At 39.3% G+C, this 25,951-nt stretch overlaps 1 protein-coding gene across 1 annotated transcript in view; it reads right to left on the bottom strand.

Annotated features, from left to right (window-relative positions):
• The window catches only part of DNAH6 (dynein axonemal heavy chain 6), a 250,339-nt gene that overhangs the window by 83,960 nt on the left and 140,428 nt on the right, over positions 1-25,951 (bottom strand). Inside the window, exons 49-56 of the mRNA XM_078149111.1 lie at positions 23,258-23,489; positions 20,849-21,001; positions 15,363-15,503; positions 14,116-14,358; positions 6,204-6,371; positions 5,517-5,752; positions 3,008-3,269; positions 1,423-1,546 (exon numbers count right to left, since the gene is read on the bottom strand). Of these exons, the coding sequence (XP_078005237.1) occupies positions 1,423-1,546; positions 3,008-3,269; positions 5,517-5,752; positions 6,204-6,371; positions 14,116-14,358; positions 15,363-15,503; positions 20,849-21,001; positions 23,258-23,489 (1,559 nt within the window). The remainder of the gene's footprint in view (positions 1-1,422; positions 1,547-3,007; positions 3,270-5,516; positions 5,753-6,203; positions 6,372-14,115; positions 14,359-15,362; positions 15,504-20,848; positions 21,002-23,257; positions 23,490-25,951) is intronic.

Here is a 25,951-nt window from a genome sequence, read left to right as displayed (position 1 = left end):
ATGACTTACAAGTGAATTGGATTTAAGTGAGGCAGAGCTGTGCAGAGTCACCAGCCTCACTCTCTCCTTCAGAGCCATCTGAGTTCAGTGGCAAGACATAGATCAAGATGGCTAGCGATGGTCCTGAATAAAGTGGGAGACCTTGGAAGGCCTCTCTGAGTTAAAGTCTTTCCCCGGTCTCAGTTTGTCTGAGGCAACACCTATTCAGTAGTTAAAGGCTAGGTAAGAATTGATGTAAAACATGGTCTACTTTGCCTTCACAAAAGATTCAGTCAAGGAGGGGAAGACCCTCAGATGTCTGACCACAACAGAAACAATTTCGATTTACACTCACTCTGAGCCATCAACCCAAGCAATGAGCAAGTGAGATTCACTAAGTGCCTACTATGTGTCAGGGACTCTGCTAGGCTAAATATTATCTCAAAATTTAAAATGAAGTCCCAAGGTAGAATTACCTTGATTTGGCACACAGTTGGAGACAGGCTGCTGCAGATTGCGTTCCTTATTTGATTAGAAATGGACCAGTGAGGCCACTTCCAAGTCTAAGACTCTATAGTTTCCTATGGCTCTACTCTGATTTTCCACTGCTCTTACTAAACATGTGGCTTCCATTCTGTCCAGGTTTGTCTCCTCACTGTTTCCCCACAAGCCATGATCATTCCATTCTCAGAGCTTTTCTTCATGTTCTCTTCTTCTGCAATGTTCCCTCTGCCCCAATCCTTTAGTATCTAAAGCACACCCATGTTCCAAGGCTAGTTAAGCTCTGGTCCACCTTTCTTTTTCTTTTTTTAAGTATTGATTTGTTTTGTTTTCATATCTTCTCTCCTTTCCCTCCCCTCATGTCCCTCTTCCTTCCCAACCTAAATAAAGAGCCATTCCTTGTAACAGTAAAGAAAAAGAAAAAAGTCATGGCTACCGCTTCTATACAGCCTTTTCTCACCACTTCAACCCATAGCATTGGGAGCTGTTCACCCTTTGAGCTCTATACCTTATTATTCATAACACCCTAATGCTCCCTTTGGCACTTATTCATGTGGGTTATTATGTGCCATTATCTAACTTTCTTGTGTAATAACTCTGTTCCTCCAGTTCACTTACACAAGAACTTATTCAGACCAGGATTATTTAAAATTTCAGCAATTTTGTAATGACTAGAATGCATTAGAAAGCAAATGGGACAAGAGTAATAGAAACAATTCTTAGATGTAGTTATAAAATCTGCCATTGGCTTGGCTAAAAGCTCTCTTTTATTCTTAAAGTGAATGAAAGAAAAAGGGTTAAGTGAGTATTGCTTCAAGCATTGTGATAAGTGTGGAGATACAGATAGTTCCTACCCCAAAGAGTCATATACCAGTAGAGGGAGATAACACAAATAGGAGATTTAAAACAAAGGCCTGTCATCTGTAGACATTTTCAACTTACCAAGATTCTCTTTTTCATTAAGGCTTTTTTCATACTGATCTTGTAAGGCTTGAATCTGATCTTCTACTTGTCTTAATTTTTGTTGTTTATCTCTCAAGGTAGCCATGGTAACATCAAGCTCAGCCTAGTAAAACAATACAAATGTTTTTTTAAAGTCTGTCGAGGAAGGTAAAACTGGTCTAATGTATTTTAGTTTAAAATGCCTGGGATAGTATGGAAATTAGCATCGAACAATTTATTCATGACAATGTTTAGGCTTAGTTGTCAGTACTCTGTCATCCTGAGTAATAATTCTTGATCTCTTTGAAAACATCAAACATCACCCATTGGACTTCTCTATTAGGCTAGATTATGGCAACTTCTGTGGGACCCTGAGCTGAAGGGCTACTTAATTAAATAATTAATTGGATATCCTTTGTGACATCTAAAAGAAATGAATGCAAGTTGACAATTTTCTGCCTTTTCCATGAAAAATCTGTGCTGTGGGAAATAGGGATTCTGATAATAGGGGAGCAGTCTTGTGCCCCACTTAATATTTTCCTTATATTGTTTCATATGAGTAGGAGTTCTTTACTTAGGGTCAATAGACTTGTGTTTTAAATATTTTGATGTTATTGTTCAGTCATTTCAGTCATGTCTGACTCTTCCTGACCCTATTTGGGTTTTCTTGGCAAAAATACTGGAGTAGTTTGCAATTTCCTTCTCCAGCTCATTTCACAGATGAGGAAATGGAGGCAAACAGGGTGAAGTGACTTGTCCAGGGTTACACAGCTAGTAAGTATCTGAGGCCGGATTTGAACTCAAGAAGATGAGTTTTCCTGACTCCAGGCCTGGCACTCTATCTACTGTGTCACCTAACTGCCCTCAAAATATTTTGGTATCTGGGTTTCAATTGTTTTCTGTTGTAATCCTTTGCATATTATTTTTACATATTTAGAAACATTATTCTGGGACAGGGTCCATCTGATTGCCAAAGGGGCCTATGGCACAGAATAAGTTAAGGACCCTTAGTTTAGAGGGACTGTGATTAATGACACATAGTAAGTACTATTTCGTAAATTTATTTTCTAAATAAAGCATTTAAAAACAAAAAGATTGGGTCTCCCTCTCTTGCCCAGGCTAAAGTGCAAGAGAGAGTCACAGGCTGACTTCCACTGGTGAGCGCTTGCTCTATTTTCAGACCTTGGCTGGCTTAGTCCTCTTAGGCAACATGGTGGGATCCGGGTTCTTGGTTCACCACACTGGAGCTGAACTCAGTACAGACACCCAACTGGCTTCTTCTATTGCTACTTAGAACTCCTAAACTCAAGAGATCTGCCAGCTACATCCTCCCTAGTAGTAGGGATTTGGGGCGTGCATTACCATGCCTGGGGAAATAAAACTTTACACAGACTAGCTCTTTAGTCCAATGGCCAACCAACTCTCTACTGTTTAAGGAATGGAGCTGATGTATCCTTCCCAAGAGTCTCATCACACTGTGTGTGATGAGGGGGAAGCATTGAGCAGAGGGCCGTGGCATGAAAAGGATGCGGGATCGTTGCTTTCTTATTAATAAACACATTGTAAAGGGAGATAGTTAATGTACCTGAGCAGCTTGGAGTTTTTGTCTTTTGGGTTCAACTTCCTTGAGGACTCGGGAATACAAATCCATAGCTCTTACCCACATACACATAGATTTACATGCTTTGGACACTTTCTCGACTTTTTCAGGCATGAAATCAGGATTATTAATATATTTTTGGAGTTTTGCCAATACAATTGGTTTTATATTTTCCTTGTCATATTCCAAAAGTCTTTTGAGGAAATTAGAATCCCCAAGAAGTTGTTTTGCCGTGGGCCAGTCAGGTCTATAAGACACATTAAAAATTGCATGAATAAAGAAATAAATTACATTAACAGAGACAAATAAGGCTTAATAAAGACATGTAAAGACATATAAAGAACTTAAACTGGAACAGTAAGGATAGGGAATAGACTCGTGGTTTCTGTCAATAAGGCAACAAGCATCTATTAAACACTTACTGTATGCCAGGCCTTGTGCTTCATAGGTTTAGGGAACTCCCAAGTAAATAAACTCCCTCTACCAAGAGAGATGGGAACTTCTCTGCAAACCCTATCTTAAGAGGATTGACTAAAATAATGGTGTCAAACTCAAAATGGAAATAGGGGTGCCTAGACCGTATGTAAAGATCCCTATGGGTCATACCTTGACTTAGAAAACCATATTTTAACAATACCTATGTTCTATTATATTGTGATCTACTTTGTTAAACATTTCTCAATAATCTGGTTGCATGGGAATCTCATGGGCGGCAATGTAGTGTGAGGGCTGTTGGACACCTTGGACTAGAAGACTCAGATGTGGTCAGTTGTCCAGGATCACAAAGCTAGTAGCTATCAGGGTGAGAACTCAAACCCAGACTTCTTGGCTTTAAGGCCAGCTCTCTATACACTTGAGTACACAATATTTTTGTCTTGAAAGTAGCCCTAATCACTGAATGGGCATTGCCTCAGTCAAAGTGAGAACTTGGAAAGACCCTAGCTTAAAAAGGCCAAGATCTCCCACTGCATCCTGGGCCATTTCTAGTCATCCTGATCAATATCTGGCCACTGGACCCAGATGGCTCCAGAGGAGAAAGTGAGGCTGGTGACTCTGCATAGCCCTCCCTCACTTAAATCCAATTGACTTGCAAGTCATGGCATCATGTCCCTGATGTCATGGTCCTCTTCAAGAAGAAAGGACAAAATATGACTAAACAGTTTCTAGATGAGTAATGATTAAAAAAAGGAGGTAAGATGGAGAATTAGCATGTCATTTAGAAAAATCTAGAGCCGGACTATTCTAGTATGGTATAAGCTGACAGTCTCACTGACTTATTGTCTCACTGACAAGTCCAAGTGTTTGAAGAACTATTGTTGGCATTCTAGCTCCTTGGACAAGAAAGGCCTTTGCCTGTCTCTCTTCTAAAGAGTCTTCTCTGAACTTCATCTTGACCTGTCTTGACACAGCAGTTGCCTCTCACCTTCGTGGAGGTCTCCAGGGCTTTGCTCCCTGAAAGTTTTAACTTACTCATGATCCGTTGTCCTATGGACCACTCGGTTTTCTTAAAACTACTGGACTTGATGGCTGACTCATTCTGCCTTTTTGGTGACACTGGTCTAGTGGAAAGAATCCTAGAATCAGGAAGATCTTGAATTCAAATTCTGCTTCAGACACTTACTAGCTGTGTGACCTTGGGCAAGTCACTCAATCTGTCTGCCTTAGTTTCCTTATTTGTAAAATGATAGGGCAAGACTCAATGGTCTCTAAAGTCCCTTTCAGCTTTAAATTTATGGTCTTATGATTTTGTGATCCTGAACTGTCCCTGGAGGTTCTGCAGACTATAGACAGGAGGCCTAGGGTTAAATTATGCTTCTCAAACATGCTCTCTAAAAGCTCCTCATAGAGCTTTCTTTTCCTTTTTTAAAACCTGTGCCCAATGTCTGAACTCCTATTAAGCTCCCGTTTTCCAGATACCTCTGGTTCTAACCTCATTGTCAGAACTGGGGTAACATATATTCTTGGACCAAGGGATGTTTCAAACATTTCCCTGGCCTGTTGACAGAGACACCCATTCCCTTGTTCTATCAGGATGACGTCTTCATTTATACATTCTTCCTTCCAGGGGAATAGCTTTCTTGAACCCAAAGGAAAAAAATAACTTATTTATTCAGAAACTAATAACTTAACCAATAAAGGGTTGGCCATAGTACCACAGAAGTTAATATATTTCAGAAGATTAACCAAATAATCACTGTGATGAAAAATAAGATTTGAAGAAGATAATAGAGAAAAGTTACATTGTCCAACACATACACAGTATAGGAAATATAGGAAAATAGATTCAGAACTGGAAAGGATCTTAGAGGCCATTGAGTAGAATCCCCTCTTTTTACAGATGGGGAACCTGAGGCACAGAGGCTAAGTGACTCATATGGTGTCTATGGGGCCTGAACCCAAGTACTCCTGACTCCAATTGGGTTTAATGCCCTATCCACTATATCACTTTGTCTTTCATGTAAATAATAGATGTAAATAATTTTGAACTGCTCACTTGGCATTTAAGAGAATGGAAATTGCTTCCATGACAGTCATGACCATATCTGGCGGCTTGGTGAAAACTCTGATTTCAGATATATCTGCTTTATCTAGAGAGTCAAGTGCTCTGTTGGCTGCATCTAGGGCTGGGAGGGCTTCCTCAAGGTCTCGTTGGGCATCATCAGCTATTGCTTGGGTCTCTTCAGCTTTCACCTTTGCTATTGCTTCATCTTCTTGAATGATACGACGGACCTGGCAATTGAAATTCATCCAAAAAAATTAGTATCATCATTTAAGGTTTTTGAAAGAATTACAAATCACAATCTGATTAACTAAGCTAAATGACCCCCCTTCATTCTCCTTATGGCCCAGCATATTGATAATCTAATGTAATAGCTATGAAAATCAATTCTTCTGCAAAGAAACAATGGAGTTAAATATATATGCAATACCCAACTCAATCTCCCAATCAAAATGCAGTGTCCTTATGGCACTTTATTCTAGCTCATTTTTCCTACACTTAATAATAGAATGCTGATTCATTTTAAAGTATATATTTTATTTACAACTGCAAAAAATACCCAAATGACCCTACTAAATGTAATTTGATTCACATTTAATGATGTATAAAATATCCTGAGCCACATTTAATTAGATATGAATTAATTACCATGGACAAATACTTTAAATTATTTCTGAGTACCTGATCTGCTTGTTCCTGGTCCATTGTCAATTTTTCCATCAAAGCTTCAACTTGCACTGATTTTTCTTTAAGAACTGGTTCTAAAGCAGAAAGCTCTAATTTCATTTTGTCGACAAGCACATTTGTCTCTAATAGCTTTGTTAAGCCATTTTTCACTCGATCTCGAGCCTAGATAAGAATGGAAATGTGTTGTGAGTACTGATTAATTCTATGCATCATTTTGGTAAATGTGTCCATCAGAGGCTTTTCCCCATTAATTATCTGGGATATAAAAAAATATTTAAAAATTCTTGCTAACAACAGCCCCAAACAAAATACATTGGCACCAAATCTAAATGAAAAATTGGGCAATTATCAAATGAACAGCATTCTATTACATTCTTTTCTTTTTTGTATTGTTTCATACAATTTTTTTTCAATTACATGTGAAAACAATTTTTAAAAATTTTTTAAATTCCCAAATTCTTTCCCTCCCTCCTTTGCATGCTTCCTGGGACAATAAGCACTTTGATATACATTACACATATGCAGTGATGCAAAAAAACCTTCCATATTAGCCATGTTGTGATAGAAAACTTAGGCCAAAAACCAAAACAAAACAAGAAAAATAAAGAAAAATTTTAAATAGTATGTTTCAATAAGCATTCATACTCTATCAGTTTCCTTCTCTGGAGGGGGATAGCATTTTTCATCATAAGCCCTTTGGAATTGTCTTAGATCATTATATTGTTAAGAGCTGATCTTCATAGAATATTGCTGTTACTGTGTACCATGACTTCCTAGTTCTGCTCACTTCTATTTGCATCAGTTCATATAAGACTTCCCAGATTTTTCTGAAAGTATTCTGCTCATCATTTCTCATAGCACAATATTATTCCATCACAATCACATACCATAACTTGTTCAGTTATTCCCCAATTGATGGGCATCCCCTCAATTTCTAATTCTTTGCCTCCACAAAAAGAGCTGTTATAAATATTTTTGTACATAAAAGTCCTTTTTCCTTTTTTTAAATGTCATTGAGATATAGACCTTGTAGTGGTATTATTGCATCAAAGAATATATACAGTTGATAGCTTCCAAATTGCTTTCCAGAATGGTTAGATCAGTTCACAACTCCACCAATAGTGCATTAGTTTCTCAATTTTCTCACATCCCCTCCAATATTTGTCATTTTCCTTTTCTGTCATGTTAGCCAATTTGATAGGTGTGAGGTAATACCTCTGAGTTGTTTTAATTTACATCTCTCTAATCAACAGTGATTTGGAGCATTTTTATATGACTATAGGTAGTTTTGATTTCTTTGTCTGAAAACCACCTGTTCATATCCTTTGACCATTTATCAATTGGGGAATGACTTATACATTTCTTATAGATTTGACTCAGTTTTTTACATACTCAAGAAATGAGGCTTTTCTCAGAGAAATTTGCTACAAAAAATTTCCCCAAGTTTCCTGCTTTCCTTGTAATCTTGGCTATATTGGTTTTGTTTGTGTAAAACCATTTTAATTTAATGTAACCAAAATTATCCATTTACATCCCATGATTCTCTCTTTCTCTTGTTTGGTCATAAATTCTTCCCTTTCCATAGATCTGACAGGTAAAATATTTCATGCTCCCCTTTATGTCCGAATCATGTACTCATTCTGACCTTATCTTGGTATATGGTGTGAAATGGTGGTCTAAACCTAGTTTCTGCCAAACTGCTTTCCATTTTTCCCAGTAATTTTTGTCAAAGAGTGATTTCTTGTCTCCAAAGCTTAGATATTTGCATTTCTCAAACACTAGATTACTTGTTCATTTATTACTATGTATTGTGTAAGTAATTTATTCCACTGATCCACCACTCTATTTCTTAGCCAGTACCAGATTATTTTGATGATTACCACTTTGTAATACATTTTGAGATCTGGTACTGCTAGACTACCTTCTTTCACATTTTTTTCATTGATTCCCTTGTATTATTGACCTTTTGTTCTTACAGATGAATTTTAAATCCTTTTTTTTATCTCTATAAAATAATTTTTGGTAGTTTGATTGGTAGGTCACTAAGTAAATTTATTTAGGTAAAATTGTCATTTTGATTATATTGGCTTGGCCTACCCATGAGCAATTAATATTTCTCTAATTGTTTAGATCTGACTTTATTTGTGTAAAAAGTATTTTGTAATTGTGTTCATACAGTGTCTCAGTTTGTCTTGGCAGTTAAACTACCAAATATTTTATATTGTGTACAGTTATTTTAAATGGATTTCTCCTGCCATCTCTTCCTGCTGGTCTTCATTAGTTGTTGTTGTTCTTTGCTTTTGAAGAGGACTAAAATGACATCACTATGCTAGAGTCAAGTTTGGTGTGTCCAATTGTGGCTGATCAGACCAATATGAGCTCGGAATGTTCTACCACAGGTTGGGCACAAGTAATCCATGTGAACCTTTATGGTGGATTCTCTAAGTCTGCATATCTTGTCTTTCCCTTGAGCTATTTCAATTGTGCTTTGCTCATAAAGTACAACATCTTTTCTGACGTGGGCACTCCATGCTGAGTGGTCCTGTGCCAGTGTCTCCTATGTCACACAAGCAATTCTAAAGTTCTTAAGAGAGACCCTGAGAGTGTTCTTGTATCACTTTTTCTGACCATCATGTAAAGGCTTGCCCTTTGTGAGTTCTCCATAAAATAGTCTTTATGGCAAGTGTAAGTTTTGCATTCAAACAACGTGGCCAGCCCATCAGAGCTGTGCTCTCTGAATCAGAATTTGAATGCTTGGCAGTTTAGTTTGAGAAAGGACCTCAATGTCTGGTATCTTATCCTGCCAGGTGATCTTCAGAATCTTCCTAAGACAATTCAAATGGGAGCAATTCAGTTTCCTGGCATAGTGCTGTTATAAACTCCAGGTTTCAGAGGCACACAACAATGAGGTCAGCACAATGGCTCTGTAGACCTTCAATCTGTTGGTCAGTCTAATACTTCTTCTCTCTCATACTTTCCTTTGGAGCCTCCCAAACACTGAGCTAGCTCTGGCAATGCATGCGTCAACCTCATTATCAATGTGTACAGTCCTGGAAAGTATACTGCCAAGATATGTGAACTTATCCACAGCATTCACAACTTCCCCATTTGCTGTAACCAAAGGTTCCATGTATGGATGGTATGGTGGTAGCTGATGGAGCACCTGTGTTTTCTTGGTGTCAATTATTAGGCCAAAATTAGCACAAGCAGCAGAGAATCGATCCATGCTTTGGTGCATCTCAGCTTCAGAGGCTGCATTGAGGGCACAATCATCTGGAAACAGAAAATCATGCACTAACACTCCCTCCACTTTGGTCTCAGCTCGTAGTCTTTCCAAGTTGAAGAATTTATCATCAGTGTGGTAGCTGACCTTGATGCCACGTTCATCCTCATTGAAAGCATTTGACAATGTGGCTGAAAGCATCATGCTAAAAAGCATGAGAGCAAGCATGCTGCTTTGTTTCACTCCAATGGTGACTGGGAAAGCACGAGAGCATTGTCCATTTTCCAGAATCCGGGCAGGCATGCCTTCATGAAATTGACATATGATTCTGACATACAATTTGGCATACAAACCTCTTTGGGCAACCAAATTTTGACATAATTTTCCAGAAGCCCTCATGGCTGACAGCATCAAAGGCCTTACTCAGATCTACAAACATTGTATGCAGACCACTGTCCTGCTCCTGGAATTTCTTCTGGATTTGTTGGGCAGCAAATGCCATATCAACCATTTCTCAGATCACACTGGCTCTCAGGTAGATGACCATCTTCCAGGTGCAGGATTAGCCTATTAAGGAGGACTCTGGCAAGAATCTTGCCAGCAATGATTAAGAGAGATACCTCTCCCTGTGATTGTCACAGGACAATCTATTTCCTTTATCTTTATAGAGATGGACAATGGAGGCATCCTTGAACTCCTCTTGCCATATAACATGGAAAATTTCAGTCAGCTTTTGTGTGAGCAATGGACCTCCTTGTAAATCTCAGCTGGAATGGAATCAGCACCAGGTGCTTTGCCACATGAAAGGAGCCTAATGGCGTTCAAAACCCCTGCTTCAGTTGGAACTTCAGCTAGGGAGGGATTGACTTCAACTTGAGGTAAACGGTCAATGGCTTCAGCATTGATTGATGATGTCTGTTGAGAACATTATGGAAGTGTTCAGCCCATCTCTCTATCACTAATCAATGTGGCTCCAGCTGCACTGAATAGTTGAGATGCACCGTAAGGTCTTTGGCCCATAAATAGCCTTCAGGGCATCATAAAAGCACTTAGGATTATTACTATCAGTATAAAACTGAATTTCATCTGCCTTCTTACTGAGCCAAGAATCCTGCATCTCTCTAAGCTTTGAGATGCACCGTAAGGTCTTTGGCCCATAAATAGCCTTCAGGGCATCATAAAAGCACTTAGGATTATTACTATCAGTATAAAACTGAATTTCATCTGCCTTCTTACTGAGCCAAGAATCCTGCATCTCTCTAAGCTTTGCAGGTACTTTACTTTTGATGGAATTAAATGCTGCCTTCTTAGAGATGGATGAACTATCCTGCTGGTAAACCCTGTGGAGTTCTCATTTTTCATTTAGCAGCTTCTGAATTTCCCCATCATTTTCATCAAACCAGTCTTGATGTTTACAAGTGTTCTGACCCAGATGAGCAAATGCAGTGCTATACACCAAATCTCTGAAAGCTGCCCACTCCTTTTTTGCTCCACTGTTGCCAACTGTATGTTGGCTCAACTTTCCTCCAAGTTAGCAACAAACTGTTTCTGCTCAGAGAAGAACTCTAATCTGTTGACATTAATTCTGCTGGTAGTCATTTTGCCTTGGGGACATTGCTTTGGTTGAATGCAAATATTCAGCTTAGAGAGTATAAGTCTATGGTCAGTCCAGCACTCTATACCACACATTGCCTTCATCAGTCTCACATCCTGCATGTCTCTTCTCTTTACAATCACATAGTCTATTAAATGCCAATGTTTGATGCAAGGGTGCATCCACGAAGTTTTATTGCATTTCAATAAACAGAAGACACTGTTGGTGATGAGAAGGTCGTGAGATGTACAAGTCTTCAGCAGTAAGTGACCATTGTTGTTGTTGTTCCCAACTCCATTCCTCCCTAGAACTCCCTGCCAAGACTGTTTGTCCAAACCTACTCTAGCATTAAAGTCACCCAGAATTACAAGCTTGTCTTCTTTTGGCACATTGATGACAAGGGTCTCTAGGTCTTCATAACATTTATCTTTGACCTCATCAAGGTTCATCATGGTGGGAGCACAGGCACTGATGATGGTGGCATGGCGTTGTCCTGCCAGTGGCAATTGCATTGTTATGAGTCTGCTGTTCATTCCTTTTGGTAGGCATACAAGCTTGTTGACTAGATTAGTTTTGATTGCAAAACCTACACCTACACCAGCTTCGTGGTGCTTCCCATTCACTGTGGCCACTCCAGAAAAATGTGTATCCAGTTCCAACTTCAGTAAGCTGACCTTCATTTGCCAGCCTTGTTCCACTCAGGGCTGCTATTTAGATGCAATACCTGCTGAGTTCTCTTGCAACAAGAGCTGTCTGTCTTTCAGATCTACTGATAATTTATGTGGTTTTATTTTACATCCTGTGACTTTGCTGAAATTGTTAATTATTTCAACTTTTTTTTAGTCCATTCTCTAGGGTCCTGTAAGTAATACCATAATATCACTTGTAAAGAGTGATAGTTTTTGTTTCCTTATTTCCTACTCTAATTCCTTCGATTTCTTTTTCTTCTCTTATTGAGAAGGACTAGCATTTCTAGTGCAATATTGAAGAATAGTGGTATTAATGAGCATTCTTGCTTCACCCCTTGTCTTATTGGGAAGGCTTCTAGCTTATCCCCAGTACAGATATTTGTTGATGGTTTTAGATAGACACTCATTATTTTAAGGAAAGCTTCATTTATCCTTTACATTCAATGTCAAATACCACAGTTAGATACTTTTCCTTAACCGGAATAACTAGATATATGAGTGTAATAATTTCGAAGTTTCAGATAATTGCATTGTCTCTCCATTTTCAATGACTTTGCTATCGTGTCTGCAACATTTGGTTCTGTGTCAAAATGTTTTTTAAGCAACAGAAATATGTTAGATGAAAATTGAATGGAATGGGAAAAAAATTTATTAGGCACTTACTATGTGCCTAACACTAGAGAAACAAATAGAAAACACATTCTCTGCACTCTAGGGACTCATATTTTAATTGGAAGAGACAACACATACAAAAGGTTTAGTGGTCACGGCAGATTGAAAAGCCAGGGATTATAAATTCTAGGACAGAAAGCAGCAGGGAACATGCCAAAGCCTGAGGACATTGGGAAACAATGACAACAACAATGGTTGGTCTGCCCCAACCTAGAGGATAGTGGATCCAAGGGTCTAGGTGGAGTGAGACTTTTTGGATGCCTTCAACAGAGGTGGGGATGTGAGAGATCACATCCAGCTGGTAGTGGGAAACCCACACCTGTTGGGAACTGGACAATGGAATATTATAGGCTGTGATGGGGAAATTAAAGGAGTTGGCTTCTCTTAGTGGTATGTTGAGTTATTTTTTTAAATCACAAATAAAATATTCTATGTGAAAAATTCATTCCTGGAATAGTCTAGCCATAATAATCTGGGAACATGACTGCTAACTTAAATCTATACATTGAAGGAAGGATTACTGATATTCAAGCATATGGATATAAGAAGGTGGAGGACACTCTACATACATCAAGAAAGGGAAAGATAGACTGCAAACATCACCTGTGGTCTATGGCAGTCCTTGACACACTACTAGAAAATGACCTTTTCCTTGTTATGCACGATATCTGTTGTCCCAGGAGAGACACTGGACTCCTTGAGTTCCCTCAGAATTGTGTGTGTGTGTGTGCGTGCGCGCCCATGCTCATGTGTGTTGTGTTGTTGACCTTCGTTTTTGAAGAGGACCAAAATGACATCACTATGTTAGAGTCAAGTTTGAGAGTGTATGACTGTGCTTGATTAGACCAACATGATTTCGGAATGCACCACCACAGGTTGGGCACAAATAGTCCTCGGGAACCTTTGGTGGGGATTCTCTAAGTCTGTCTATCTTGTGTGCCCTCAGAATTAAGGACTCAGCAAAGATACTTGAGTCATTTGAGTCCTTCATTCCTCTCCCAGCTCCGTTTTTGCCTCTCTAATCCTTGACGTTGTACCTTAGCTGCCTTTTCCCCTGGAAGATTCCTTTATCCCTGAAGTCATCTCACCCTGGAACATCTCTCCAGTTCCAATAGTGCCTTCCTTCCATTGGTGAGTGTCTCCCAAATCTCCATTACCAATAGTAATAAGAACAACTAGCATTTATATAGCACTTTGAGATTTGCAAAGAGATTTACAAATATCATTTCATTTTATCCTCATCCAAACCTGGGAGTTAGGTGCTATTATCTGCATTTTACAGTTGAAACTGAGGCAGACAATAGTTAAGTGACTTGCCCATGGTAACACAGCTAAGTATGTGTCTGAGGTCGTATTTGAACTTAGGTCTGACTCCAGGAAGCATTCTACTAATGTACTAAGCTGCTATTTTGAGGAGCCAAAGACCAATCATCTTTTATACCTCTCTTGGCTTTATTTCTCATTCTCTGGACTTCAATACTAGGTGAGTGTACCTTTTCTATCCCTCTTTTTTTCCCCTTTTACAGAGTCTTCCCCAATTAGAATGTAAGCTTCTTGAGGACAGGAGCTGTCGTCCTTTTGGCTTGTCTTTGTATTTCCAGTTCTTAGCAGAGTCTGGTACATGGTAAGCACTTAATAAATGGCTGTCAACTTGACTACAGGATTAAGCCCTAGCAAGATTATTTTAATCAATGATGAAGAGCTCTCACTTAACACAGTTGAACTTACTGAAACCAACTGGTTCCTTTTTTCACCCAACATTGTGAGGTAAAGGTTAATTAATTCCAAATAGGAAGTAGGTGTGGTATAATATCGCCGTCTCAGTTCTGAGTAGTATCGATCAGCCATATTTGTCACACTCATGTGAATATCAACACACATCATTGAAAGCTTTTCTTTTACTTCTTGGCTTCCAAGGTCAACATGTAAGAAGAATGTCCTTGATACAGAAAGAAGGGCTTCTCTGGGCCACTGTAAAGAAGAAAGGAGGGTTTCAAAAAATCTATTTAAAAAAATAAAACTGATTGTTCACTTTAATGGGAAACTAGTAATACTTCAGTAAGAAAATGATTCAGTTCTGTAATCTCTGGGGAATAAGGACAGAAATAAAATGGTACCAGAATGGCTACATTTCACCAAAGTTCTACCTTATGCCCTGAAGCCACCCCAGAAGTGCTTTAGTTTCTAAAAAATTGTGCCTATTTTTATACCTTTGCCATCTTTTGATTTTGCTCTAATATGTCTTGTAGTATCTCTACGATTTGGAGATTGTCTTTTTGGGGGGCCCCTCGTTTTATTAACATTTTCTAGTTTCTTCATTCAACTAGTCACTGCCTTTCCAAGTTTTTCTTTAAGAATTCTAATTTTGTTTCTTTTTTCTTTCTTTCATTAAGATTTTCAGGCACCCTGAGGAGTTTCTTGTTTTCCAGGGTCTCATGTGTCATCTTGTATTATTCCCCCCCCCAAGTTTTCTCACCTTCTTTTCTCCAATTGTGCTTTGTCATTGAAATAGGAGCCCTTTTTCGATTGCTCTTTTCTTTCTTTCTTTCTTTCTTCTTTCTTTCTTTCTTTCTTTCTTTCTTTCTTTCTTTCTTTCTTTCTTTCTTTCTTTCTTTCTTTCTTTCTTTCTTTCTTTCTTTCTTCTTTCTTCTTTCTTTCTTTCTTTTTTTGCTGGCTTTCCTGTGGAGAGCTTTACTTCCTTTTGCTATTCTTTTACCTTATTTGAGGATGATTTGCAGGGTTTAGATCCTGCCTCTCACTGTGAGAAGTGTTCCTTTGGTTTCTTTTCTAGGACAGGTCTGTGCTAATCTGGCCATTACCAGGTAGAGAGGAAGTGAAACCTGAAAATCTGGCCTCATTAATAGCACATTCTTACCAACTAAATGAAAGAGAGTCAAGCCTCATGTGGTATATCTGGGGATTTCTTTTAAAACAAGCCAAATTCTCCACAATACTCCATGGGGAGTTTTACTAACCTGAACAAACCAGTCGATTGTGCAACAGTTCACAAGGGATGGAAACATCCGACATCTTGAGCGGAAAGCCTCCCCAACTGGGCTCATACATAGCACAATATGCAGCTTCTGGCGAACTCGACTAATAAAAAACTGAAACACCTGATAAAGAAAAAAGAACAATATGTTGCTCTTTTCCAATTAGAATTGTAAGAATTCACTCCATGAAGGAAAGGGGTAGTGGTCAATATGCCCAGGGACTGCATATTACTGAGCATCCCAGCATCAAATAGAAAAAATTGAGTCTCGTGGAAGGAAAAGAAGGGAAATATATGAGGCATGAGCTCACTTATCTCTCTTGTACTTTATGTATATTCTTTCATAAGCTTATCAACAACCTTGTGAGGTAAGGATGGCAAGTATCAGTATCTTCATTTTACAGTTATTTGCCTATAGCCACACAACTAATGAGTCTCACAGGGGGAATTCGAACCCAGGCCTCTCCTGATTCCAGGTCCAGTGCACTTGGGTTATACATTTATTGACTACTTACTATGTGCTCTATTCTCTGAGCTAGTTGCTGGGCATACCAAAACAAACAAACAAACCCCCCAAACTCGAATGATCCCTGACCCCAAGGAGGTGACATTCTACTACAACATACACAGAAATGAATGCATGGTCATTTAAGGAGGAGGAGAACATGAAGCCCTCAGGAGCCAAGGAAGACTTTGTAGGAGAACAAGAAAAACACAGGAAATGAATATGAAAATGAGGAACAATTCCTCTAAAATGATAGAGCCTCTGAATGCCCTTACTTAACTTTAAGGCCTTATTATGACTTCTTTTCAAGTCAAATGTCTCTAATTAGCATAAAATAGATTCTTGCCCATTCCAAATCCTTCCTGCTGTTTTGTATCTTTCTAGAATGATTTTTCTTCAGTTTTTAACATTTGTCTCTTCAACTAAAGCCTCCACTTGATGCACACACAAGACAAGTTGCTCTGGCCTCTTTCCTCAGGCATCCTGTGCCCCAAGAAGACTTTCTCATCTGCTTTCTTCCCATGGCACACTGCTGCTATCATTTGTTAATTAAGCTATTGACCTTCTCTACAATATCTTTAGGACCAGATTGCACGATGAAATTCAGAGAATCAAGAATTTGAATTTGGGGGGGCTCTGAGGGAGAATGCACTAGAAGTGAGGGGTTCACAACTCTCTTTGTATCATGGACCCTTTGGACAGTCTAGTAAAACCTGTAGACTCCTTCTCATAATGCTGTTTTTAAATGCATAGAATAAAATATATTTACAAAGGAAATCAATCAGTTATTAAGTGAAATCAGTTATTAAATGAAATACAATTATTGAAATCTTTTTAAAAAACCAAGGTGATAGATAGATAGATGGCACAGGGTGAGTTGAAGATGCAAGGATGATACCTAAAAAAATAAAATTAAGGCATGAGAGAGGATTATACTGAGAGAAGGAGAAAGAGAGAGGTAGAATGAGGTAAATTATCTCACATAAAACAAACAAGGAAAAGCTTTTACAGTGGAAGGGAAACAGGGGAAGGTGAGAGGGCCTTATTCTCATTAGATTTGGCTGAAGGAGGGCTTAACATACACATTCATTTGGGTATAGAAATCTATCTTACCCTACAGGAAAATAGGGGGAAAGGGGATAAGAGAGGGAAGATAACAGAAGAGAGAACAGATTGGGGAAGGGGTAATCAGAAGCACACACTTTTGAGGAGAGACAGGGTCACAGGAGAGAACAGAATAATAAATGGGGGTTGGGATAGGATGGAGAGAAATATAGTTAGTTTTTCACAATATGACTATTATGGAAGTGTTTTGCATGACTACACATGTATAGCCTGCATCAAATTTCTTGCCTTCTCAATGAGGGTGGGTGAAGAGGGATGAAGGAAGAGAATTTGGAACCCAAAGTTTTAAAAACAAATGTTGAAAAGTGTTTTTACATGCAACTGGGAAATTAGATATACAAGCAGTGGGGTACAGAAATCTATCCTGCCCTACAGGAAAACAGAAGGGGAACGGAATAAGAGAAGGGGGGTGATAGAAGGGAGGGCAGATTGGGGGAAGGGGTATTCAGAATGCATACCATCTTAGGGATGGGGGAAGGGGAGAGATGGGGAGAAAATTTGGAACTCAAAATCTTATAGAAGTGAACGTTGAAAACTACAAATAAATTAATTTAAAAAAAGAGTGAAAGAGAATTGAATTGAGGATTGAATACTGTCTCCAACACTTACTGATTGTGTGATCCTAACCAAATTGTTTAACCTTTCTGAGCCTCAGTTTTCTCATTTGTAAAATGGCGCCTACTTCACAGAGTCATTCCCTAGCAATACCAATGAGAAAATCAAGCTGGGAAATGCCATTTATAAAGTGCTTTGCAAACCTTAAAGCATGACATAAAGGAAAATTCACATTAAAAAACAGTGTGTTTCAATTTAAATATAAAGACTGATACTATAAGCAAACCAGAAGAGCAAGGAATAGTTTACCTTTCAGATCCATGGAGAAGGGAAGAATTTATGACCAGACAAGAGATAGAGAACATTCTGAAATCCAAAATGGACAATTTTGATTACATCAAATTGAAAAGTTTTTGCACAAATAAAGCCAATGCATCCAAGAACAGGAGGGAAGCAGAAAACTGGGAAAGAATTTTTATAACCAGTGTCCCCGATAAAGGCCTCATTTGTAAAATATATAGAAAAAGTGAGTCAAATTTATAAGAATATAAGACATTAGCCAATTGATAAGTGGTCAAAGGATATGAACAGGAAGTTCTCAGACATCATGACTAATGGGAAAATGTGCTTAACATGAATGTATATGTACAGCCTATATCAGATTGTATGCCATCATTGGTGGGGGGAAGAAGTGGGAGGGAGAGAAAATTTAAAACTCAAAATCTTATGGAAGTGAATATTGAAAACTAAAAGTAAATAAATTAATAATTAAAATAATAAAAAAAAACCAAGATGACTGGACCCAAGGTTAAGAAGCCCTGATTTTCAGATGATCTGTGTAGTGCCTTCTAATCTCCTAACTGATGTGACACTATGAGGAATTGTGTTCTTGGGGCAGCTAGGTGGTGCATTGAATAGAGCTTCGGCCTTAGAGTCAGGAGGACCTGAGTTCAAATGTGGCCTCAGACACTTGATACTTTCTGGCTGTGTGACCCTGGACAAGTCACTTAACCCTGATTGCCTCACCAAAAAAAGAATTGTCTTCTTTTATCTGCCAGGTTGGAAGAGACTGAACAAGAATTCCCCTTCCAGCGTAGCCTTCTAGCGCAAAACATTTGCTCAAAGGCCTCCACTGAGTGTGTGCACATGGGGCAACCCATTCCTAAGGTGGCTCCGGGAAAGCTTGAATCCTTAGGAAGGAAGCTAAAATTCCCCTCTTTAGAATCTGCACCCTTTATTCCTATCAGATGTGCTCTCTGGGGTCTAATAAGTCCTATAAAAATTTGGTCTAATGCCTCCTCCATGGGATGCCCTTCAAATACTCAAGGACAGCTCTCCTGTCCTTCCAATGTTATATTCTCCTCTCCAGGCTACACATGCTCAGAGTCGGCCTGAAAATGTCTTTTCAACTGGCTCTCTCCTTGCTGCTTAATCTCTTGTTCTCCAGGGCAGTTTGTACATGAAGTCTGAAAGCGCTCTGGGTGCCTTGAACAAAGTCTTTAGGGATTTCATTGTTGTTGTTTTTCAGTCCTGTCCGACTCTTTGTGACCCCATTTGGGATTTTCTTGGCAAAGATACTGCAGTGCTTTGCTTCTTCTTTCTCCAGCTCATTTTACAGATGAGGAAACGGAGGCAAACAGGGTGAAGAGACTTGGGTCACACAGCTAGTAAGTGTCTGAGGCCAAATTTGAACTCAGGAAGATAAGCCTTTCTCACTGCAGGCCTGGCACTCTATCCATTGCATTACCTAGCTGCCCTAGGAATTTCATAGCTAATATTTAAAAATCATCAGATATGCTCCTAACTTTACAAACTATTACATAAGTTATTTGGAATGCTTCTCCTATTGGATAAAATAGCTTCAGATATTTCAGGGGCACACATGAAGAAAGTCTCAATCAAGACTGGGCCTTGATTTAGTAACAAAACCCAACAAAACCCAATATGCTTATAGCATTTGCCACATAGCTTATCTTTTTTAAGATTTTTACTTATTTTATTTTTAATTTGTTGAATAAAACAAACATTTCCCTAATGTAGTATAATAAAAAAGATGATTTCTCATGAAATTGCAAATCTATTATATACAGCCTGCTATTCCTTTAAAATATAAAGCAAAGTTATAATGTAAATTAATTTATTTTTTCCTTTTTTTCTTCCCTCCACCCTGCCCTAGAGATGGCTATCATAAGACATAAATGTGTGTGTATGTAAAATCATACTGTACATACTTCTATTTAGCAATTCTTTCTCTGGATGCATATAGCATCTTCCTTCATGTGTCTTTTGTAGTTAATTTGGGTATTTATTATAGTCAAAATGACTTAGTCACTTAAGTTATTTTTTTTTAAATTTTATTTATTTGTTTTTAGTTTTCAACATTCACTTCCAAAAGATTTTGAGTTCTGTTTTCTCCCTCTTCTTCCCCTCCCCACTCTCTAAGATGGCGTGCAATCTGATATAGGCTATACATACATGTACAATCATATTAAACTGAGTTTCACATTAGTCATAGACATGCTATGCATTTTGCAGATGGCACAAAGCAAGGAGGGTTACCTAACATTCTGGACTTAAGAGTCAGGATCCAAAACTCTCACTAGGTTAGAACAGTGAACTGAATCGAAGAAGATTAGACTTAGCAGGGACAAATGCAATATCTCACATTTGGGTTCCAAAAATTAACTGCATGAGTCAAGGACAGGGGAGATCTAGCTAGATAATGGTTTGGGTGAAAAGTGGGCTTTAGTGAGTCAAGAGTGTGACATGAAACAAAAAAAACCCTAACCTAGATTATATCAAGAGAGGAAAAGAGTTGAGGAGAAGGTAGGTGACACTCCTCGTGAACGCTGCCCAGGTTAGGGCACATCAGAAGTACTGTATCTGTCATGATATCACAGTTTGGGAAAGACTTGGACAAATATGAGGGTGTCAGCATACAAAGATGGGCTGAAGAAAATGAAGATTTTAGTCTGGCTAACAAACCAGGCTGGAGGGGCAGGGAACAAGCATTTATTAAGCACCTACTGATAAGCTCAAGAAGGAAATGCCGAACAAGCATTTATTAAGCACCTACTGATAAGCTCAAGAAGGAAACGCCGAACCAGTTCCAGTATCTTTGTGAAGAAAACCCTAAATGGGGTCAGGGAGAGCTGGACGTGACTGGCACAACTCAACAGCAGCAGCAGCAGCAAATGAGGTAACGTGGGGAGAGTGCTTTGCAGACCTTACACAGCTACGCAAAGGGTCGCTTTCATCGCCATCACCACCGTTCTCTTCCCTACCTCATCTCTGTTGCCCTCTGCAATGCCCACTTCTTTCGCCTTCGGCCTCGTGGCTGCCATGACATACTCCAGCTCATCTTTTTCAAACAGATTTGGCACTTCCCCTGAGTTCAGGATATTGTTGATGTCTTCCAGGAACTCTTCCACCACAATCTATGGAGTAGAATGGTGGAGAGTCACGTGACTTGGCATCCATGACCACAGGCTATTGACCCATCATCACATGTTTCCAATAACTTACACGCTACTGTGGAAGAGGCAAACATAAACAAGACGTGACTCCTACCCTTAGGGAGCGTATAGTCCAGTAGTAGAGTTGACACACACAGACATCTATAACTATGATACGAAATAAAATGGGATGCCGATAATAGCTCGTACTTTCCTAGCACAGTGGTTTTGTCAAAGAACTTTCCTCACAATAAGGCAAGCATTATTAGCCCTATTTTACAGCTGGAGAAACTGAGGCTCAGAGAGGCCAGGTGGCTTGCGTATAGTCACACAGCTAGTAACTGTCAGAGCTGGGATTCGACACCCCTCCCTCCACGTCTTCTAACTCCTAGATCCACTGGACTTTCCACAAGCAAAGTACTATGGGAGAGCTGTGGAGATAAAGCTCTTTTCTGACTGAGGGGAATCATGGAGGGCTTCTAGGAGGAGACGTCATAAATTGGACCTTGAAGGACACGTAGGAATCAAAAGATAGAGATGGAGATTCAGAGGGTGGCAGAGGAGACTTTCTAGCCATTAAAAATGGTGCAGACAAAGGCCCAAAGGTGAGGACATTCACAGCAAATGGCCTAGTTTCAGGAGTATAGTTTGGGAGTAGGGCAGGGGGTAGAGATAGGGAATTAGTATGAGATAAGCTGGAGATGTGGGGCAGTACCAGATTGTGCAAGGCTTTGAATGCCAGACTAAGGAGAGGGGACTTTATTTGGAAGGCATTGGGAAACCACTGAAATTGTTTTTTTTTTTTTATCAAAGGAGTGATGTAATCAGAGTTGTATAAGAGAAAGACGGTCAGTGATCTGAAGAAGAAGAAATAAGAGGGCATGAGAATAGAGGTGTGTAGGTCAGTTAGGAGTCTGCCAAGACAAAACCACGTGAGAGGTAATGAGGGCCTGGAGTAGAGTGGAAGCAGTGAGAATATAAAGAAGCATGAATCCAATGTTTATCTTCACATCTGCAGAGAACAGGCAAGAACACTGGATGTAGAATCAGGGGAGATCTGGGTTCAAATCCTGCCTGTGACACTAACTAACTGTGTGACTATGGATGAAGAAAATGGATCTATTAATGCCTCCCAGGTCTTTGTTTTCAGAAGGACTGGAATGAGAGGACACATGGAAAACACTTTGTTGGCCTTAAAGCACCATTTGTTATTATTTTACTTTTTTTTTAAGCTGTAAACATTTTTTGGCTCTTCTCAGGCAAGTCACATCACAAGTGCAGGTTGGCCTAGAGAGGCCTCTGAGGTCCTTTCTCTCCTGCTCATGTGGAACTCCCGTTTCAGCTCCTCAATTTAGGACTACAATCCATTCCATTGACTTTTTATTTTTAAAAAAATCTGGCACTTTTATTTTTATATCACTTAAATTCCCTCTGGTATGTTTCCTCCTTCCTTCTTCTAGAGAGCCATCCCATATAACAGAGAATTAAAAAAAAAAGAAACAAAAAAAGAGGAAGAGAAAAAAAATCAATATATTGACAAAAACCTGAAAATAACTGCAATGTTCTATTCTCATGGACTCCTCACCACTTATTACATAGGCTTTCAAAGGGACAATATAACTGACCAAAATATTATCATTTTATTATAAAAAACCATTTACAATAAGGTACAGTGGATAGAGTGCTAGACCCAGAGTCAGGAAGATGAGTTCAAATCCAGCCACTTACTAGCTATGTGACCTTAGGTAAGTCACTTGACCACTCTTTGCTCAGTTTCCTTATCTGCAAAAAGTGGATAATAATAGTCAAGTGAGATAATATTTGTAAAATGCTTTGTAAACCTAAAAGTGCTATATGAATGTTGGCTCTCATTATTAACTATTCACCACTATGTAAAATACTTTACCGCAAAGAAATGATTCTGAGCTGTGCTCATAATAGAAGAGAAGGACTAGGTTTGTATTTCATTGGTACAGAGAATTTCCTGGTGAGCAAAGTTCTTTTTCCAATTCTAGGTCAGCTCCTTCTCTCTAAGTTGCTTCTAGAATTCTGAGATGTTAAGTGATCTGTCCAGGGCCCCATAGGTACCATATGTCAGAGGTGGGACTGGAATCCCAATCTGCCTGGCTTTGAGGCCTGCTTTCTAGCCCTGACAGCACAGCAGCCTCTCATATCCATAATATACATGTTAACTGGCATTTCCAGTGTGTGACCATTATTTAAGCTATTTAAACACACCTGGGTGTCAGTGAAAAGGAAAACCATGTCTTTGTCATCCACACCAGCCATCTTATAGAGCTTCCTTAGATCTTCATGGAAACTGTCATAGTTATAGCCTCGACTGAGCTCAATCTGAAAGCACTTATAGCCACAGATGTGAGAAGCAAGCCTGGTCAGAGACTGTTTTCCTGTTCCACCTACGCCGACAAGCAGAGCGTTCCCCCTTTCCTGGCGAATCATCCGAGCAATCCTGTGTGAAGAGAGGAAGCATATGTAATTATTCTCACTTTTAAGATTACAAAACTATGGGCTCTGAGGCTTGGTCTTGAACGTCACCAGAGTAAATTCTGCTAGAGCGATGGAGTTTGGCTCCAGGATTCTTTGCAGAATGTCTGAGCTGGAAGAGACTCTGGAGCCTGCCTGGGCTGACCACTCATTTTAGCCATGAAGTAACTGGCTCCCAGAACAATCAGGGAATTTCCCAAGTTCTGTTAGCAGGAAAATGGCAAAGCTGGTACCAGAATACAGGTCTTCTGACTCGTGATCTGCTGCTTTTCCTATTTCTTCCTCCTCCTTCAGAACTACCTCCTCATACTGGGTTTCCTTGTTGCTCCTGGTATGCCCTTCCTAGATAAGTATCCTAATGCCCTTCTCATTTCTTCAGCCCTCATCCTGTACTTTGCACTAGTGTACCCTATCTCCACCCACAATGCACATGGTTTGTTCAACACTCTTTTGAAATACATTGACACTCTCAAGGTCTCTCTTACGAACTTTGGGATTGATTATATGACATGGGAGACGCTGGCACAGGACCGCCCAGCATGGCGTGCCCTCATGAGAGAAGGCACTGTGCTCTACTAGCAAAGCATAATTTAAGTAGCTCAAAAGAAACACAAGATGCACAAATTTAGAGAATCCACCCCAAATGTTCACATGGATTATTTCTGCCCGATAAGTGGCAGAACATTTCAGGATCGCATTAATCTGATCAGCCATAGTCTGATGCACTGTAACTTAACTCTAGCATAGTGTATGATTTTGGTCCTCTTCAAGAATGAAGGACAACAGCCACCCACCATATTTCCTCAACTACCATCTCTATACTTGTAACTCCCAAATCCAAATCTGCAGTCCTGACCATGCCCAAATTGGCTTTCCACCACCTCACCCCCTCCTATAAAATGAGCTTGGACCTGAATTAAATATGAGAAATATATTCACTTAGATCACATTTGGGAAACTACATAGTTCTTTCCATGACCTAAAGTTCATCTCTGTTAGGAAAGCACATTATTTTTTTAAACACAAATATTCTTTTTAAAAAATTCAAAATAATTTTGATTGATGTCCTTTGCTGTTTTTTATATCACTAACATTTTCCCCAGTATCCTTTCCCTCTCTCTTCTCAGAGAGCTACTCCATATAACAAATACATATAATGCATATAACAATACCCCATATAACAAAAAATATTTTAAAGACAAAAAAAGAGGAAAAAATCAGCAAAACTGATCAATATATCAGGAATTTCTGAAAATATGTGCAATGTATCATACTGAACCTCCAACCTCTGCAAAAGGGTAGGGTGGAGAATTAACACCAATATTCTACCAATGCTAACTGGGAATCAGAATGCTATGATTTTCAGAAGAAACACAACTGTGGGTGAGCCAAAGGGTAATAGAAAGATGTAGTGGATGTAATATTGTAGCACATAACTGATGTCTTACACGTGAGAAATTCTATAAAAGATACCTACAAGGACAAATTTAAATGGAAAAGTTGGTGGGTTAGCCTCAATTTCCTCATCTGTAAAATGGGGAATTAGACATCAGGGTGCAGTAGGTGGAGGGCTGGCCCTAGTGAGGATGATGTGGGTTGAAATCTCACCTCTTGCACATAATGGATGAGTCATTTAGCCTGGGTGAGTCGTTTAGCCTTGAAGTGCCCTAGGCAGCCTGGGATCTCCTGTACCAATCAGTCACAGGCCGTGTCCTTGTCCTTATCCCAAATAACATATGTTGTACCTCCCTCCCAGAGTTATGGTGAGCCTCAAATGGAACAATGGATATAAGCCATTTGGAAAATTTTCATAGGATTATAGACTTTGGGCTGGAAGGGATGTTGGAAGATGAATCTAGCGCTTTGCACATAGTAGGTACTTAAATGTGCATTCCTTGTTTTACTAATGAGGAAATGGAGGCATAGAGAGGTTCACATAGCTAGTAAGTTTCCAAAGTAAGATTTGAACCTAGATCTTGATCCCAAGTTCTGCGCCCTAACCATGACATCATTCTCCCTCTGGAACGAATGAATGAATGGAGTGAAAAAATATTAAGCAATTACTATGTGCTAGGCTTTCTAAATGTCCTTTGCACTAAATAAATAGCAAAAAGTAAAACTTGGCTTTGCCCAGATGATCCTATATAGAAGACCTATACCTTGCCAATCTCTCCACTACTGGTCATTCTCTCTTCTGCCTTGATTCACTGGGACAAGGGGCATCAGAAGGGCATTGGCATACTTCTTGCCATTGTCAGCCTCTCCATACTCAGACCTCCTATTTCTGTCATTTCCTGACCTCCAGGATATGTTACTAGATGGAAAGAGTTTAAGAGGAAGACACCTGGGCAACATATTCTAAGAAGGGCCAAAACAAATTGGAAAACAACAACTATGTTACATGAAGAAAACTCAAGGTAAATGGGA

The sequence above is a fragment of the Phascolarctos cinereus genome, unplaced genomic scaffold (genome assembly GCF_003287225.1).
Source record: "Phascolarctos cinereus isolate Bilbo 61053 unplaced genomic scaffold, phaCin_HiC Scaffold_2;HRSCAF=192, whole genome shotgun sequence".
Taxonomy (NCBI): domain Eukaryota; kingdom Metazoa; phylum Chordata; class Mammalia; order Diprotodontia; family Phascolarctidae; genus Phascolarctos; species Phascolarctos cinereus.
The sequence above is the reverse complement of the archived record's forward strand: the minus strand, read 5'-3'. Positions and strand labels throughout refer to the sequence as shown.